The sequence below is a fragment of the Struthio camelus genome, chromosome 7 (assembly GCF_040807025.1).
Source record: "Struthio camelus isolate bStrCam1 chromosome 7, bStrCam1.hap1, whole genome shotgun sequence".
In the NCBI taxonomy this organism is placed as follows: Eukaryota; Metazoa; Chordata; class Aves; order Struthioniformes; family Struthionidae; genus Struthio; species Struthio camelus.
The window spans coordinates 15,311,466-15,331,146 of NC_090948.1; the positions used below are offsets into that span (position 1 = coordinate 15,311,466).

General features: G+C 45.5%; 1 protein-coding gene across 1 annotated transcript in view; it reads right to left on the bottom strand.

Annotated features, from left to right (window-relative positions):
• Nucleotides 1-1,686: 1,686 nt before the first annotated feature.
• Nucleotides 1,687-19,681, bottom strand: part of CNNM2 (cyclin and CBS domain divalent metal cation transport mediator 2) — a 132,569-nt gene continuing 114,574 nt past the window's right edge. Inside the window, exons 4-8 of the mRNA XM_009665589.2 lie at nucleotides 19,001-19,170; nucleotides 15,554-15,647; nucleotides 12,769-12,834; nucleotides 8,668-8,852; nucleotides 1,687-6,495 (exon numbers count right to left, since the gene is read on the bottom strand). Of these exons, the coding sequence (XP_009663884.2) occupies nucleotides 6,286-6,495; nucleotides 8,668-8,852; nucleotides 12,769-12,834; nucleotides 15,554-15,647; nucleotides 19,001-19,170 (725 nt within the window). The 3' untranslated portion in view covers nucleotides 1,687-6,285. The remainder of the gene's footprint in view (nucleotides 6,496-8,667; nucleotides 8,853-12,768; nucleotides 12,835-15,553; nucleotides 15,648-19,000; nucleotides 19,171-19,681) is intronic.

Sequence of the window (19,681 nt, forward strand, 5' to 3'; positions counted from 1 at the left end):
CAAAAACGTTTTTCAGTTGGAGACAGAAAATCAGCAGCTTTGAGTACCTTATCTCCAAGGTGCAGAAGCATTATTGAGTCTGACCTGAGGATAATGAGAACGACACCGTGACAAGTCACTTGGACAGAGTTTGGTGCTACTGACCCATGAAACACCTCCCTCTGCCATCCGTACCGTGCAAGGGGCTGGAGGCAGCTTTCTAGCACTGCCTGCCATTCCCTGCAGCTTGGGGAAAGGGGCTGGGATAACCTGGCATCTCGTGCTTTTTCCTAGGGAATGCTCTGGCCTCCCCAGGTCCAGCTTCCAGCTCTTAACATAAAAGAACAGCAAACATGCAAAACCTGACTGAGAAGTTCAACTGTACCGCCTTGGACCTGCAGCAATACGTCCCCTCACTCACACGCAGCCTCAGGGACACTGCAGTGAAACTACAGGAGGAGGAGCTCAGCCTAGCGTGAAGCCAGCCTCCAGGACAAGAGCAAGACACCGAGCAGGATTTAGGCGGGGGGGGGGGGGGGGGGGGGGGCGATGTCTATGGGAAGCCAGTGGGTGTTTAAGGTTCCTCCGTGCCGTGCTCCACTAACAGCATCTGTGCTGCAGACTCATGGAACGGGGCCAGCATTGCCACAGAGATCACAGCAACGAGAGATCTGGCAACCAGCGGACCCAGCACACAACGGAGCAGGGATGAGGGCACCTTCCTAGCTAAGCTGGTAGCACAGCGCTTGTCCTCTCTGCTAGTCAAGTCAGCATGAAGGCTGCTCTCTCCTCTGTGCTGTGACAAGATGCCTGGCCTCTGGTCACATTTGTTAAGCTTGTCATTTCACTGGTGGACCAAAACAACCCTCAGTATCCAAGGACCAGGTACTTCCTTGGGTCCGTTTAGTGCCACAGTGTAAAGCCAGGGCAGCAAGACGTGCAGCAAGCCAGGGTCTGTATCACCCACAGCCTTTCAGCACGTGCTGGTTTTCTGCCGTGTGCCAGGTTTGCACCTCAAAGCTTACAGTACAAGTGCAGGAACACATCATCGCTGGTCAGCCACCTTTGGGATGAAGTCTCAAGTTAGCATCACAACAAGAGATACTCTTTATAGCATCGTTTCCCTCCCCGCCCAGCCCCAGTTTTCTACTGGTAATCCAGACACTGGATAACTTGACAACTGGTACACAGGTACTAGTTTTAAAACCACAGATGTGTGTATTAGATATCATATAAAATATGGTACATCTTTCAGGTGGGAATGATTTCTATAGATACTCTATTTCAGCACAAGGAAGATGCATGTCCCAACTGGTCCTGGAGAACACGGCTGTATACCCCGCTCTGTACGATACTTACACAGGATGCTTGCAAGGAGACAGCGCTGCTCTTCGCCATCCCCACCCCAACGCCCCCTCGGCTGAGCTCTGCGGAGATCACAGGAAGCACCACTGCTGCCTGAGCAGCCCCTCGCACACAGCTACCTCTTTGGTTTTCTTTCCTCTGAGCCGATCTGAGTCCTACATCACCACTGCCAAAATCACATCCCCATCTGTGTAGGGCCCTGACGGCTGAGAAGCAGCAACGGGTGACGTCCGTGGGTCACCACAGACGAGTCGCCCTGCTCCTCCCTGAGCTTTCTCTGGGTCTGAGGTGAGTGCAAAGGGCCATATCCTGAGACTCCTACTCTTGCCAGCTCCAACCGCACAAAAAGGCACTTAAAGAAAAGAAAAAAAAAAACCCTGCGGTGAGGAAAAAAGGGAATGTAAGTCTAGGAGATCAGAGGAGGAATGGACCACGGAGAACAATGCCGAACAAGCGGCCGATGCCTCTTTAAATGGAGCCCAAGACCAGCAAGCCTTGCTCCCTGCCATGTCCCCAGGCGTAGCCAACTCCCACCCACCGCAGGGTGCAGCTCTCCTCTCCAACAGCTGAAAGGCTCCCAAACTTGGCTCGCTTTGCTCCTTAAAGGACAAATAATGGTAGCGTTGAGCCTGAGAACGGATAAGCCTGTGTGGGAAGCACTGCTGCTCCGCGCCAGGTCACAGCATCAGCCTGGGCCCTGGTTGGGCTGGAGCAGGAGTGGGCGTGCACGGGGCAGAAAAGAGCACGAGAGGGAGCTATATGCGAATAAAGGTTTGAAGTAGAAGGGGTAAGACCTGCCCCATGCAGCCGTTAGGTGTAACTGGAGGCTCTCCAGCCATGCCAGCTTTTGGGGTCCCCTCACCTCTTTGCGCAGCCCTGCACTGCACCACAGCCCACACCCTTCCTCTCTGCTGACATCCCTCATCCGGACCTTCACCCGGCTTGCGGATACCCCGGTCCTGAGCTCTTCTGGGACAAAAGCCTTCAACTGCACATGGATTTTAGGGAGTAGACAAATAGGGAATAAAACAACAAGCACTTTATAAACTCTGGGTGCTCTGAGCTTGGGGTCTACAGAGAAGACAATGTTGGTTTGCTAAGCTCCCCCCGAGCCCCTCTCCACTCAGAGCTAGCGTGCTTCATATGATCTCCATGTCACCAGAGTCAGTCTTGTTTGGAGAACGATTCTCATTGGAAAGCAAGAACATTCCTTCACTCTTCACAAAGGTTTGCCAATACACACAATCAAAAAAAAAAATCATAGTTACAACAGATTCAGGTTCATTTCATTTAAAGGAAGTTCAACCAACAGGAGTGTAAAAGTTATAATTCACAGTTATGCATTTAAGATATTAGTGTTGAAAAACCTCACTTCAAAGAACTTTTGTGCAAAATTGTATTGACAGTAGAAACCACAGCTAGCGCCCTCCCAGCCCCCCAAGCCAACAGGTCATCATCTGCCCCTCTCTGCCTGTACCTGGAGGCAGATGGACAAGGCGAACAACGAAGGCAGTAGGAGTTGACAAACGAAGATGCAGTATCCTTCCTACAAGTCAAAGCCCTGCCAAGGTCTGAGGTCAAGTCTAGCAATTCCCAAAGCCATCGGCTCGTGCCCTGTACCATAGCAATGACTGACAGCTCTGCCACGCGTACACGTGGCACTGCGGCACAAAATCCAGCATCTGAGTCCACCTGAATGCAGACAGGCAACCAGCAAGCCAGAGAAACCAGACCTGCCCTGGCAGGACACCTCCTGCATTGGTACAGATGCAGAAGCCATGGCACTTCCACTACAGTGAGGAAGGCCAAGACCCTGCATTTGCAAACACTGTCCAGAGTCTCAGAAATAATCCTGAGCCGGGTACAGGGCTCCTCTATTTATGTTGGTTCCCACCACAAGGGCTGGGAACCCCTTTCGTCTGTTCAACAGTAAAACTGTAAATACCCTGAGAACAGGGAGACTGGATTTTTCCCCCTCTGTGGAGAGGACCATGCCCTGCTCTTCAAGCTAATTAGTAGTAGCAGCTCCTAACCCCTCTGGGTCAGGTACATATTTTCCATATGAAACACATCTATAATCAACTATTTTTATGGAAATTATTACACTTTCCATTATTGGAACTGTACAAATGACGAAAAAGAGTCATGCAAAAATTGCCTGCAAATTTTAGAACAGTGCAGCACAAGCAGAAGCAGGAGGTATTTGCTTTGGGATCACACGGCTTTGGTTGGAAAAATAGGCTTTTTTTTTTTTTAAATGGAAACAGACACTAAAACAAATCCACAACCTGACATAAGAAGCAGAAGTCAGACGAGTGAGCAACCTCATCCCAGAGAGCAAGCTGCCTTGACTTGAGCCTTCCCTTCTTTGGCAGGGCTGACAAGATGGATACTGCATCTCAGGTTCACCACCGTGTCAAACGCTTTTAACAAACTTTTACATTCAGCAACACTAGATAAAAAGTGGGGAGGCAAGTCACTCGCCCTGCAAGGACAAACGCTGTAACATCTCACCGCTTTGCTCTGTGAGAAAGGTGCAATACTAGCAGTTCTCCAGGAAGGAGCAGGGCTGAGATCAGCTTGGGCTGATGCCGAGCTGTGCGCTCTCAGGCTGTTGCACACATCCAGGGGTGAACGTGGCCAGCCAGTGTGGCCAGGCGCACATCAGACTGAGGCTGGAGATTAAGGAAGCGTTTTTAGACGGGAAAAGTCATGATTCAAAAAAGTTAATAAATGCTAAACACGAGAGCGAAGTTTGAGGGCCGGGCTTGCTTGTCGCTCAGCGCACATGTTCGATACTGTGGAATTTCTATGCCCTCTTGTGGGGACTTCACCCTTACAGACTGCTGCCCCTTCCCAGAAAGAAAGGGCATCGTTTCCTGTGCTGGCTCTCTCAGCCAGCAGGCCTGCAGGGTCCATCTGCGGCCATTTTTAGAGAGGAGAGCAAAAATTAGGGCTGCTTCCTGAAGCCGAGAGAGAGAGAGAAAGCGTGACACATGCACACAAAATCTGCTCTAAAGCCACACATGCCAATTTCCTGCAGTGAGTTGCTGCAGCAAAATATTGCACCTTTCCAGCAAACACTTGCAAAGAGAGACCACGGGAACTCATGGGCAAGTGCCTGCCCCAAACAGAAAGCAGGAGAGATGTGCCACAGGACACAGAGAGCTCTGGCAGTTGCATTTGGGACTGGGGGTTTCTTTGAGGGTCAGATGAGATTATCTGAGTGTAAAGAAAGGAAGGGAAATGCTGCATAATCAGGGCCATGGAACAGTCTCAAACCAGAAACCACAATGCCTCATTTGTCCATCTCTCCAGAACCTAATACTAAGGACAATGTTCATATTCGGTTTGAGACAGCACTGGAAGGGGAGATGATCAGGAGAAGGGGGGGGGGGGTGTCTTTTACATTTAAGGACCCGACTGGGACCTAAACTCCTTTTGAGGGAGTGAAGAATGCCAACGTGTGATGCACAACTGCCAAAGGGTACGTCTCTCTTGCACCCAGTCCACATGCAGGTGTTCAGAGTGGAGGAACCGTTTTCTGCTGCCCGACACAGGCTGTCCTGCACTAGCAGCAGCCTGGTGGGGGGGGGGTCTCTGTTCGGCTACCATGGTAATCCCTAAAACGGCCTTTAAAAGGAGAGAGAGAAAGAAGGAAATACACTGAATCCTCTCAAAGGAAGGAATGTGGCTGGGGAACAGCCTGGAAGCGAACCTCTCCGAATCCCTGAAGTGCAATACACTCGCGTCTGGAAAGTTGTGTCAGTTCTTGGAGAGGACAGGATGGTCCCGACTCCTCAGCAGAGCCCATCCTTGCACTGGCAGAGGTTTACTGTCACCTGGAGGATGCACTTTGGGCAGAACTGTAGCAGCATCTTTTCTGTTAACACTAGAGATTTAAGGGGGGAACAGGGGCTGTTGTTCTCTCTGTTACTTAACAAAGTCTGTTGTGGCCAAGGGAGCCGTGCACAGACTGTTACGGCACGTGGCCATTTAAAGTTTGTCATTTTAGGGTGCACAGAGTTAACTTAATGATGCAATTCTCAGGAACATCAAAGGAAAATCATCCAGTTACACCACTGTGGAAAACTACCCCTGGCTTTCATTTCACGAGACTGCAGTTTCGCTAATTAATCCCTTCCACCCAGTATCATCTTCAACATGCACAAAGTTTTTGGAGGTTACAAAACTAAGCGTAACAATGCTTGTGTCTGTTTTACAAAGAAACCTTCTGAAATTTGAGAGAACATTAAATACCAAAAAAACCACTCCTTCCCTGAAACTTAACTGGAAGAATGCAGTGATACTCATCCCTTGACCCTCCGGGTGGCTGAAACCAGAGGTTCCCTGAAGCTTGCTCGTTCTTAGGAGACAAACACATACAAGTACCGGTTACTAACTTCTTCAACAGGGCAACAAAAAGAACCAGAGAGAGGTGAAAAGAGGTCTAAGGACATTGGAGCCAATTCACAAAACCACAACAGAGCTTACTTCAGGTTGGGGAGGGACAGAAACAATTTAAAACTCTGCAAAATACTTTTTAAAAACATGATCTCTCTTGAAAAAATAATCGGAGCAGTTTTTACACTTCTCCATATGTGTTTGAGGAGGAAAAACCCAACAAGGGTGTAAAATACAGATAAAAATAAACATGATTCTACTTTGCAAGAAGTATTTTCATCGTTCTCAAGGGTAGCTCACCATTCCCAAAGTACGCTTGGGGCTTTAGTCTCTCTATCTTGCTCTTTGCTCCTTTCTTCCTGTTTCTTCCGCTTCTGCTCCCTCAACGGACGCAAAAGTCTTTGGTCTCAGAACACTGGATGCAGCACAGTGTTGCAAGCACATACTAACGGTGTTCACACTCAGGGAGGAGGCAGGAAGGAGCGAGGACTGGTCCTGCTGAGGAGATGGGATGGGTGGGTTGTAGGGAGTCAGCTCCTAGATAGCTCCTTCACTGTGCATACTGTGGTTGGGCTTGTTGTGAGTCACACAGTTCTGTTCGTTCAGCAGGTTTGCTGTCTCGTCCGGCAAACCGTCATGCAGCTCCGTAAGAGTCAGTTCGATTTTAGTGTTTTCACTGTCCGAGGACTGAGGTGTTTTGTCCATCCGGGATGCCATCAGGGCATTTTGGTACTGCTGTCTTGAGATCTGCTCCAAGCACAGAAGGAAGGAACAAAAACAGCCAGTCACACTTTTGTCTCCTCCATGGGACACATTAAGAAAATGAAGTCCTCCTCTCCTTTCCAGATGGCCACACTTAAACCCGTGTTTACCGGAGATCAGCTCCACTTCTACAAAATATCCCTGTGTTTTGCAAGCCTATAACACCCCAACTCAATGACACGGCATGGTGACGTTTCCACAGACAGGATGGAAGCGCAGAGCTATGCAATCACCATGCTATTCAAAGTCAGGGATTTATTCCTGTGCAGAGAGTTTAAAATCAGATCTCCCTTTCCTTCTAATCGCTCACATTTTTAGGGGCTGAACCAGAGCCCAGTGAAGTCAGAGGGGAAGAGCTTTACTGCTCTGGCCTAGGCCGGCAAATGCAGCAGGACCTAGAGCCTTATCCTCATACATAAGGCATTTGATTCTAATAAAGACTAGGATCTCTACAGAGACAAGACCAAATTAGCTACCTGTAAAGTCTTCAACTGGTCTCTCTGAGAGCCAGCTGCACTCAGCAGAAGAATCGTAACAGGAGCTGGCATAGAGCACGCAGCCTGTCAATACTGCCCGCGTTGCGTCAGAGGCAAGGAAGCCCATAGTCCCCTATTGCTGAATACAGGGGTAGACGGGGGAATTCTTCCCGAACCAGCAGTGTACACTCCTCTGGGTTAGCCTTTGCAGCCAGGACAGGCAACAGGATGTACATGCACTGGCAGCCCCACATGCTAGAAGGTCACCTCAGCATGCAGGAAGATGGAAGAGCTTAAGTGAGTCCTTTAGAAAACCATAAGCTTCAGTAGCAACACAGCAGAAGGAATGAAAATGGAGAGAATCAGATGGACCAAGTCACAGCTTCCAAGGCAAAATCCAAACATGCACAAGCAGATCACAGCCCTGGCTTAAAAGGTATTAATTGAATAAACGCCCGTGTGGCACAATGAAAACACTCATGTTGACTACTCTATCCTATGCATGAAGCAAGGTGACACAAAAAAAGGTGTTCAAGTCTGATTGTAGAGACACCAGACACAGTTTAGCATTCATTAGCCTCCGTATGAACACAGCGAGAGTTGGAAGGACTCCACACAAACTAGCACAAGATGAGCAGCCGCTCTGTACAGCAGACGGGCCATTCAAATCTGTAGTGAGACTTGGTAATAGTAGTTCAGCTCTAGATCAGCTTGTCCAGTAATAAATATGCACTGGTCTAAACCTCGAAGACTTGAATCATCGATGAGTACACTCTGTCAAATTTGTAATGCAAGACTGTACTCTCCTTTTAAAATGTGGCTGCCTGTAGATATGCAACAATCCATTTGGTATCTCAGGATTTCTTCTCTATTCCATATATTTCTAATATTGAATTAACTTTGACAGAAGCTGAGTGCCCAGATCATTTGAGTTGCATACAAAGAAAACGTGCACCTGCACTTTCCTTAAGAGAGGCATCAAGGTCAATCTCTGGCCATGGGACATCAGCTTCCCTGGACTCCCAGCGGGGCTGGAATCGCTGCCAGCATTAGCTGTCCCTCAGCTCAGCTAGCTTTCCTCATCCCACAGGACTCACACACATTTCAGTGTGGGATGCACCATGCCAGGGGACAGAGCTGTATTCATGCAGCAACTCACTGGTATTATGAGACACGAGCCTAACATGTGAAGTTAAGATAAAGATAAATGTCCAAGATTTCTCCAAGCAGAAGAAGGAGGACAAGTCGGAAAGTAAGATCAAGAACCCCAAACTGAAATCAAAATCAAAAGTGAATAAAAACTGCATCCAACGCAAAACATCTCGTCCTTTAGGAAATGACACTGTCCGCTAATGAAAGGTTTCCATTTTGGATGACTCCAAAGACTTCACAAGGATACATCTCTCACGACTAAAAGCACAGAAAGCGCATTTTCTATAAATTTTCCTTGGAGGACCGGGAATCCAGGAACTTATATGACCAACCTACTTACAGTCCTAAAGGAGAGGAACAGGGAAGACAGAAACCAACGGAGAGCAGATATTTGGCAAAGGAATTTAAAGCGATTTTAAAATGGGCTGCCGCTTTCATAATCCTATCTGCTCACAGTGCTACAGGAACCTCCCTTCCGCCTCCCTTTAAGCCCAGCTTTTCAGCAGGGCCTTGCCAGCTCTTTTCCTACCTTGACAAACTGAATGTCTGTGAGTGCTTTCACTGAGTAGTCCGGGACATATACTTGCAGAAAAGATGCATTCAGTTGGTTGTTGCTGCTCCCTAACGTTGGTGTCACTGCATCGATGCGATCACTTCGGTTTAAAGAGTCTGAGTGATTCAAGCCACAGGGCCGAGGTGGAGACTTGTTTTCAGCTGAGAAACAGGCAAGAGGGAGAGAATTCTTAAATTAAGTAGAAAACATTTAAAGTCATCAGTTTCAAAGGGACGTAATAAATCATGATGCAACACAGAAGATCTGTAAATGCTTAATCTACTTATAACAAGACATGTAGGCTCAACAACCAAATTACCCTGAGAAAAGTACATTTTGAATCCAGAGCCGGTAGCTGACATCACTGAGTACGGTTTCAACAAACCTGGCTTTTGTTTGTACTACAACAGAAGAGGCACTATGCACAGTTGGTCACAGTGGTTCAGCTGCTGCCTGGTAATTGTCAGAGAAAAGTAACTTCCCAAGGCTCTTGAGCTCTTGATCGTCAGATCACGCTCAATAGATTCATTTTTCTTAACGATTTATAATCGTGCCACCAGCACCAGACCTTTCAGTCACAGAGTCAGTCCCAGCTAACCTTTATCCCCATTATACATTTTATTCCATCTGGTACCTATATCTACTATCTTGTTTTCCGGATTAGACCAGATACTTTTTCAAAAGTGTAAGAACGGTGAGTGATAGAGTCCTCAATGGACCAAAGTGTCCCTTGCACAGTCCACATGATAATTATTTCAATGCTTCCTCTAGTACCTGTCAGTCCTTGAAACTTGAAGGATGAAAAACTCAATGAAGGCGAGCAAGCTCCATGCGGTACATGCCAGCCAGCAAAACAGGGAAAATAGCCCATGCTACAGAGAAAAACGTGTGTCCAGGAAAGATATGGACAATTAAGGAGTAAAAGCAGAGACATCATTTTCCGTCGATGGCCTGTAAGCACCACAGGGTTTCACTTACCAACTGAAATCTTGCAGCTATCCAGAGCAGTGACCGGCCACAGTTTTTCTACGGTAAACGTGCTTTCAGCAAGCCACAAACATTTTGTATGTCTAGCTTCTGCCCATGCAGTGACCCAGAAAGTCAGGAGGGCAGGCAGAAATGCATCCTAAAAGAGACCCCAAGCCTTTCTGCAGATGAGCTTCTCTCTGGATGCACATACAGTGCATACCAATCGAAGAGCTGTCTTTGGGACTGGTGAATTATTAGATATTACTGCAGTTAAATTTCATCCATCCAGCTCATACTGAAACTTGACACAAGCTATACTACTCACTGTGTGATCCACATTCTGCACTGAAAGATCATTTTCGTATAACCTTTAGATACGAAGCCTCTTTGAGCAAGTCAGCAACAGTATCCTTGTAAGCTTTTCAACTTCTTTTTTGATGACTTTTCAATATAGAAACTTAGGTCTTAAAAAAAAAAAAAAAAGAAAAGAAAAAAAAGAAAAAAAGACTCCCAAAATTCAACCCTACCTTCGTCACTTAATCACTATAAACATAATTGCTCCTTGCCAAAGGGACACAGCCTGTTCTATGTCCAGCCTTTCATAAACTTAACATTTAGATACTTCCAGGTGCACAACAGAATTGCCCAACTTTTTATTTCCCACTTAAAAAGTGCATCTGATGTCTTCCTTCCTTCAATTTCGGGGCGGGGGCGGGAGGGGGAAAGGAGTGGAAAAATACAGGCTCTGACAACCTGGCAAATTTTCTGGCATTTCTGCACTACGAGGAATTAGTGCAGGTCCCTCTGGTAACACCAAGTACAGGCTTAGACGTAAGCACTGGGAGCTCTGCAGTGGTGCCCCTTGATACCAACTAGCCACCTGGAAAGCCACAGTACGCTGCAATAGCTGCTGCCAGGAACTAAACTTCTACCTGCGTTTGAAACTTGGGCTTGAAACGTGGTCACAACTAGAGATGCGGTAATTCTCACCGGAGAACAAATAAGTGTGAAGACGGAATGAATTTGTGCTGTCTTTCCACCTGCATACACAAAATATGGCTCTGCGTGACAAGCATCACTGCTATTTGGGATAGATTTCCATCTGAAACAGCTTTACATTTGCCTGACTTGGATCTGCACTCTCTCTTCACCCGGGGTCTTACAGTACATTACTGATAAAAACAAAGGAGGACAGAGAGCAACATGACAAAGCTTCTTAAAAAAAGCAAGGGACAGATGGAACAAAAGGACAGAACAAAAGAGCACGACTACAGAAAATCTGAGGGAAAGGACATTGCTTCTGGACCCATGTACGAGTCAGGGAGGGAGAGGAAGAACGTTAATGAAGAAGGGAAGATACAGAAAGAGCAGGAGGCAGGAGCAGTACCAGGCAGGTCCACATTGGCAGAACAGCGCCCTGCCAGTCCCCTAGCAGGCCAGCTCAGATCCGGACAGATCTTTTCTACCCGGGTTTCCCCATCTTCCTCAACTTCCTATACACGGGATAAAGAGCAGAAACCACAAGGCAACCATCAAGACAACCACGTCATGTATTTTAGGTAAAGCAACAGGGTCCTTTTCAGAAGGATCCAGCACAAGGTCCAAGTTTCATCGTACCACATGCAAGCTGACGTTCACCTACTGCATCCATTGCCATGGTGACCAGGGTTACTATATCTGTTTCTTTCAAATAAGATATTCTCCCCATTATTATTGTCCATAATTGATTTTTTTTTTTGGTTGGGGAAAAAAACAAAAAGCTAGGAAAATATGCTTGGCATTTATACTGGGAACAATTTGCACGTGCAAGGTGTACACTTCCTCTGTAGAATGGAAAAGAAAAGAAAAGGACCTGGCAAAATGAAAGAACCAGGCTAAAAAAGATAATCAAAGCCGCTGAGTTTAAAAGAAAGCCATCAGATACTTTTTAATTAAAGAAAGATTAAATTTCTCCCCCGTCTTTCAAGTTTAGCAGCAGGAAACTTTAACAGGACATGAAAAAAATCCCCTGCAGAGCAACAACCTGTAGTTTGGTTGGAATGCGCATGAGACCAGTTTAAGGACTGATGGTGAAATACATTTTCAAAACTGAAAAAGGAAGAGAAGAAAAAATATAGGGAGCAGATGGTGAAAGTTTATGAAATGTACAGTATGTACTAACGTTTAGGAGTTGTTTCACTTCAATATGCATATAATTATCTTTTTTGTTTTTAGGTCCAGGAAGACACATTCATCTGAAAATGAAAACTTCAAAAGGAAGAAATACGTTCAGTGGGGCCCAAACTATTTTAGGATTCTGCTGTTCCTGTATACTTTCTTGTGTGGTTTCCATTCTTCTCAACTACACTGTGCATGCACAGTGTCTGCAAAGCTCAGTTCTTGACCCAATTTCCAACCATTCAACCACACCTTGGAGCTCGTTTTGGTCCAATTTGTTCTCTCCTTGGCATTACCCCCATAAAGGGGCTTTCTATGTCAGTCAACTCAATTATTCAACAGAAAATGTCTTGAGCAAAAAATGGAACCAACTCCCCCCCCACCCCAGGAGCTCCTACACCTTCTTGCATATTCCATTGCAAATCTGACCCCTCTGTAAACCACTGTGCAGGTCCACAGCATTAACCTCCTTGAAAGGAAATTCAAAGCTTTTGAGCATTTGAAATGATCAGACTGCATACAAGTGGTAGACTTTATCACCTGTTTGAATATAAAAACTCTTTTATTAAACAAGTTCCTCTTTCACAGCTGTTTAGCAGCAGATACTCTCTTTTGCTACATGCATTTAACTTTTTAATCTCAGCTTGGGGGAGGATATTAAAATCTCCCCTCCTAATATTTCACCAGTGTACGTGTGCGAACCAATAACAAGTGCACATTACCATATATATTCTCTTAAACATATTTTTAGTTCTCTCCCTTTTGACGACTCTGTCACGTTGCTACTAGTTAGTCATAAATAAAAGTTCAGGATACCTACCTGCGAGGTATAATTCTGTGCTGGACTTCTCCCTAACGAGCAAAGGGGTCAGATAAATACAGACTGCGACTGACTTTTTATGGCATCAGGGCAGTCACAAGAACGGTGAAAATAGAAGCATGCGGATTTACCTGGAGAACCTGCTGCTAACAACTCTGTTCTGCTGACAACAAAGGTACGAGACAGGGACAAGGGAACTAGAAGAGGGAGAGAAAAAGGATGAGATCACGACCAGAAAGGCGGCAGCTATCCACGCTTGACAGGGGAAGGAGCCAATTCACACACTGAAGAACTAAAATCAAAAGTGCAAATCAACTGTGGAAAAGTAAAGGGTTAAAAACCAACCAAACAAAAAGACAATCAAACAATTTTAGAAATAAATAAAAAGAAACCAAGCCTGCAGAATTACACAGTGAAGCGAACAATTTTCACTCGCTAATTTGAATGGTCATCCAGCACAGAACCGTTTATCAAGGTATACTCCTTTTAAAAATAGTTGAAAGGAGCAGTGGTGCCCACTCCAGCCTGGAAGGCAAAGAGTTAAAACAAGTCAGAAGGCTTTTATGGGTGCAGTTCCTAATAGGAGTAAAACAGAGATAGAAACAAAACCAAGGCAGACTTTATAGTTCATCAAGTTTTCAGTAGGCCATCAAGTGAGGTTGTGATTTTCCAAGCTCATCCTTGTTCAGAAGGGTTACAGGACTGCTAATTATTACTGTAAATCCCTCCCCAGCTGCAGTTTAAAAAAAGGCTTCACTAATTTCTTTTTTTTTTTTTTCTCTCTCCCCAAAACATGCTTTAATCTCCTGTTACTGACTTCATAACCCAGTGGGGAGAGCAGGCACACAGAGTCTAATTAGGAAACAGGGAAGAACAGGAGTTTTCTCTTGTTCTGCAAAGGTTTACACTTTAACTGAGCTTTCATGTCGGTCTAACCCAGAACAACAAGACTTACTTCATTTTTTATGAGCTCATCCTAACAGAAATTTCAGGATGCTGTAAGACATCATAAAACAAACTCTCTGAAATCGGGGGGGAAAAGCCAGCAAAATGGCTTGCTACTTGCAAAAAACAACTGATTGTAGGGAAACAAATCCAGGGTTAGCAGAGATTAATCTAAAATAATGCCTATGCTTACACCTGACATGACAAAATCCAAGACAGGTTTCAGGGCAGAGACATGCAAAGGGACCTCACAGGACTGGGAGCAACTGGCAGGGCTGCAGGGATGGTTAGCAACATGAGGGGAAAAAAAAACACTGAAACATTCAAAATGAATAGTGCTCGCAAAAAAAAAAAAAAAAAGCAGCTATAAACGATTTCCAAGAATAGGTCAGGCAGGAGCAGTCATGTTCAACCCAGCTCTGCAACTGGCCTGCTGAGCAAAAGCTGGGCTTCAAAGCTGAGGGAAAAGCGAGGGTATGATACACTTGTACACACACACGCGTTCATCCCAGGTACCACTGCTATTGCACAGGTAAAATCCTTCCAGTGGTCTGCACACTTCCAAACCTGTCAAACCTCAAAAGGCGTAACCAAGACTAACCTAACTGAAGCGCATGTACTCCTGAAACAATTAGTCTTGTCTTTAGACAGGAGCTCCTAACAGAGATCCAGCAGAACAGTAAAAGGGCAGCACAGAGCTGATGAGCTAGACCTCAGCCATCAGAGAGGACTGCTTTTGCTTGTAGAGTTTACTCTAATAAAGCTATATTCATAACTTATTTACAAAATAATTCTTATTCCAAAGGTACCACAAGCCATTCACAAAAGTATATTTAAATATGTACACATACATAAAGAGAGTGCTCCTGAACCTCCCGGAAAAACAAGCTGCCTCCCAAGTGGAACAAAAGAGCTGTTGTGCCTCTGACACAGGAGAAACAGATTTTGGCATGAGAAACTTGCTCCCAGAAGCCGAACACGGGACTTCAGGTGAGCAGACTGCCAATGACAGCACTGACGCCCCGGTCTCCCGAACGGGACTCTGGGTTCCTGATCAAGATCAAGATCTTGGAGATCTAAAAGGCAACGCTGCCAGCTCCAAAATACATGACTAGGCATCACAGTGAGGGCAGAGAGACCACGCTGGCCAGCTGTGTCACCCACCAGATCACTAGCACCACTGCCTGCAGCACATGGAGCTTTCCTGGAGGAAGGCTGTTAAAGCACCGTTAGCCCAGCACCTCTCAGCTTGTGGGATAGGGCAAAACCGCAGCTTGAGGTGACACAGCTGTAAAGGAACAGTTAAGGAGAGTACTGAAGTGTATTCTTTGCTGATTATAAAGCAATCCTCCAACACGTATCTGTGGGATGGTGGCTTGTGACACTACTGTTTGTGCCCTGGGAATTTGCTCACATCTCAGACTTAGCCACAAACTCTCCCCCCTTGCTGACTTCTCAGTTACATTTTTGCACAAACTGGCAGGAGTGATCTCTTTTCCTTGCGCTGTTGCTCTCGTTTTCTCAAGATGGCTTTAGAAACAATGGTAAAACAAACTGTAGTCAAACTAACGGGTTGTTTGTATTTCATACCACTAGATGTCCCCCTGCAACTAATTACTTATTCCTATTAATTCAATCCCTAGTATGCTGCTATGAGGAAAAAAAAAACCCCAAAGCTGTCATCCCACACCAAATCACTCACTAAGGCCAGCGTTCACATCCGCTTGGAGCTCACGAGCTGGCAAACTTGTGAGAGCTGCTCAGGTTTCAGAGGTAGCACTGCCACCAGCCTCAGCCCCTGCCACGGATGCGATGCCAGGCAGGCTGTTTCGCTAGCAAGGAGGAATTGCTTACGTCGGCCCCGCGACATGCCGCGGGGTAAGCCCTGCGCGGCCTCCTCCCGCTGCACTCACCCCAGCAGGTAGGCTTGTGCGCAAGGGCGATCCAGAGGCAGAAGGTCAGAGAACATACCTGGCGATGCTGTCAGGGCCATCACCCCATAGTAGGAAAAAGCACCAGCTTCAAACTTCATCCCCTCTTTCCCAGCCTCCACTTCCACTTTCCCCTGTTAAGGAAAAGGAGAGAGAGCTGCAATTAAATGGGACCATAGAGGCACGAGACCAGACTTGAGCCCTGAAAGCTAGCTTTGCCTGGTAGCGTCATGGTCCCTGCAGTTTGTAATGGTGCCTGAAAAGGGAGAGTGCAAAACTCCTGTTCCCTGAGCTATTCTAGCTTTGGGTTGCCCACGGCTGGTGCTAGTCCCTGCAGAGGAGCGGGGTCACCACAGCAGCTCTGCATGGCACTATTGCCCCGCTCCGTATGCTGCCAGGCTGCTTTCCCTCAAGCCAGGGAACAAATATTCCTCCCAGTATCACAGCAAGCTTCCACGTCTGGAGACACCTAGCACTCCAAGCCATGGCGCACGTTCACATGAAGGCCGCTTTAACACAAACACCAGAAACAGCAACGGGAGACAACGAGTGAGGAGCTTGTCTGCTTTCACCAATGAGACTCCCACAGAAACAAAGCCCTTGTTCCTGAAGTAGCAGGCTCAGGGCTATTTTGGTTTTGCTGCTTTCTAGCAGTTTTACAGATGCCATGGCCTGGAGCTGATCCTGCTCTTTTGCAGAGTCTTGTCTAGAAGGACCTTCCAGTGCTTCTCAAGCTATACAAAACCACACTACCACGCAAACGCAGCCATTCCGGATGTGGGCTGAGGCAAGTATTTAACATCGTATAATATCATACAAAGGAATCTAGAACATAAACTACTTTATCAAATGTAGCTGTAAACATCCCAGTTACTTTGGTATACCAATAGACAAAAATAATTGGCTTCTTAGTGGGACCTGGCTTTTATTTCCATCCTTACTGGTACTGCACTGAGTGTTGCAGTACACTACTGCAGAAAGAAACTGCATGCAACACTCAGGGTGAAGGACAGAAAGGTTGGGATTTTAGGCAAATCACATAACCACCTGCAATGCTTTCCCTCTGGCTAGGCTGGAAAGCAGAGACAGGCTGCCAGTCCCATGTGTACTGAGTAGACTGACCTCCAAATGGACAGAGTCAGGTCAAAATGAGTCCAAAAGGTGAATTCTCTTTCTATGCATTTGTTGTATTAAAAGCTATTTTAAATAACTAACCATGCCTTTGACTTCACAGCACTGCACTGGGGCAGAAAAATCTGAAAATGAAATCAACCTGGAAGAGACTTGAAACCAAGCTAGTTTGTCCGACTGTCCCAGAAGAGAAAAAGCTCACCAAAGCTATCTAACAGGAATAGAGCGTCTAGCTCACAAATCCACTTTTCTGATATCACAAGCAATCACTTCACTTAATCCAATTTCACTCCACAACACAAATAAGTAGCTTATTTGTTCATTATAAGCCTTCCAAAAGATACTATCTAGTCATCAAAGACTGGTTGTAGACAGGGCTCTCAACCTACTTATCCTCAGTATTCGCCAGTCAGGATCAGGTCTTCAAAATACATACACATGTAAGCTTTGATCTTCACGAACACTCACTCTGAAGTTAGTAGCTAAACACTTACAAATGAGTAATTAGCCGCAGAACAGACCCTCAGTTCCAGGACTATTACTCCATCAGCACAGAAAACTTCCAGGCTCCCTGGCTATGGCCATATAAAGACTGGGTACGGGTGGCACTGCCTTGGCAGCTGAAGAGCTGATAGCAGAATGCCCCACGCATACCATTAGATGTGCTCTACCCTGTTTTACGTGTCCATGGTCTCTGTTTTTCCACTGTTTATTTCATTCATTTACTGTTCTCCACTAATATGAATTTTGAAAAAACACAATAACAAAACCAAACCTCAAACTGCTACATAAGAACTACTCAGTGGCTAAGAGTAAGCTTTTGCAAACAGGTGATGTTTCAGCTAAAACAGTAACAGTACAAAGATTAAATTGGTATATTTCATGCACAGAAGACCTATTTACTTGTGTTCTGGCTTGCTTTTACTGTGAAGATATTCTGGCGTCTCCAGGTGACAGACTAAATCCCCAAAGCAGACTGTTTAAGCAACAAAAGCAGAGTTTTTATCCCCTTTGGATCTTGCAGAACCAAACTTGTTACCATTTTTACAGTATGTGCCTACTGCAAGACTCACTTTTCCAAATGCATTACAGAACTAGCACATTAGTTTTGCTAATCACATATTAATTCATTACTGACTGTTCTTTTGTATCATACATGCCCTTCATTTATATCTTTGCAGCATTGCTTCATTCAGGAGTATTATCTTGCCTCCAGAGTATTTCAGGCTGCAAAAATCCAGTACAAAAGGAAGGGCAGTCAAAGAGCTACCACCGGCTCCTGGAACACTTCAAAAAACAATCCTTTTAAACAAGTTGTACACTGAATGCACACTGTCATATTTTGGTGCTTTCTTCATTATTTATCACTGAGGGCATTTAAAAACAAAAAAGCTTCCTCCATTTTTCTTTTTTTTTAATTTTTAAGGTCATGTTAAGGGAGATTTCAAGTACTGCGTTACAACTTCAGCTATTTTTGTTTTCTCTCAAATCAAAACTCATTTCAGTTTATCCAGGTTAGAACTATAAAATCTGTCCAGCAATATTCCTCTTAAAGGACTATTCCTGCACAAAAGGTGCTTGAAGGAAATTAAGTTTTTGTGTAAAGCTCAACCTAGCCATTCAAACATTCCTGCTGAGTAACTAAACTTGGGACATGAACAGCTCTGAAAGCGTTCCTGTAGTGAACAAATAGAAAACAGTCCTTCCACACCACCTAGGGCTGCAATCTAAAAATCACCCAACGGCAATGAGCTCAGGCCGGGACCAGCGTGTGGATGGCAGGGTGCCCAGGGAAGTGCAGGGGCTGTGGAAGGAGGTGGCAGCGGTTCAGTAGAGGGCGCACCGCCCTCACAGAAACCTGCACTCCCCACAATACCAAAGGCGCAAACTGCACAATTGCACAGAAAAATAAGACCTTGCCAAACCGTCACAACTCCCCGTGCCTCCTTTTGCAAAAGGAAAAAATGCGTTAGCAAATGCAAAAGCAACCCAGCCAGACTCCTGTGCAGGCCGTTACATTTTGTGTACGCATGTTTTCCAAGCAATGCCAGCTGTACACTGAGATTTCTTTGCGTGGCCTATCCTAGTAATACCTAGAGCATAAATGACTTTCAAGAGATGACTGGAAGTGGGAAGTGTTGTCAACCCTTCACAGTAGATTAAACTGAAAGTTTAATCTACAGCTGAATGAGCTGTTCAAGGTTAGCAAGATCATGAAGGAGGAAGGAACAGTTCCCAGGAGCCACAGCTCTATTCCCAGTTTTGCAAGAAGACAAACCTCAACAGCTAGAGTAAGTATAGAGAGGGAGATGTCAGGAGATGATGTTGCATGGATCTACATAATCACATGTCTGACCTGTAAAATGAGAACAAAGTAGTCGACAGGCTTGTTTCGCTGGTAGAGGTAGTATTCTGGGGCTTTCTTGTTCTTCTCATCATATTTCAGCTCCTGGATGACGTTGGGATGTTTTAGCAGCCTGAGAAGGATCTTCTCTGACATCTGGGATGGACCAAAGGCTTCTACTTCTAAAATACAAGATACAACTTGGCATTACACTTCAGACGCCTGGCAAGAAGTTAGCCATACTCATCAACAAGCATTTGCTTATAAAAGACACACAGATGCAGACAGATCCATTATGGAATTGCAGACTTCCTGTCTTTTGAGACTCTTAGATTTGCATGGGGAAAAAAAAACAGGAACACCTCAACCTTAATTACGGAAGTACTTTTGAAAACAACCAAGAATTATTTCTTCATCTGAAAAGGGGAAGAAAAAAAAAAAAAAAAAAAGGCAGTCTTGCCCGCTTGAGAGTTCAGAGAGTCACAGCTGTATAGGCTCACTTGGAGAGTAGTAAATGGAAGAGCGTTACAATTGGGGCACAGGGAACCTTTGAATTTGTTTTTTCTTCTCTAAAGGGTGTTCACATTATGTATTGCACTTGTTTCAAAAAGAATCACCATTTGGGGCCTAGAAAGTTGCTCTATATAGATAGACCCTCTGCATAAATCAAAGACACCATTCAGAGCTGCCATT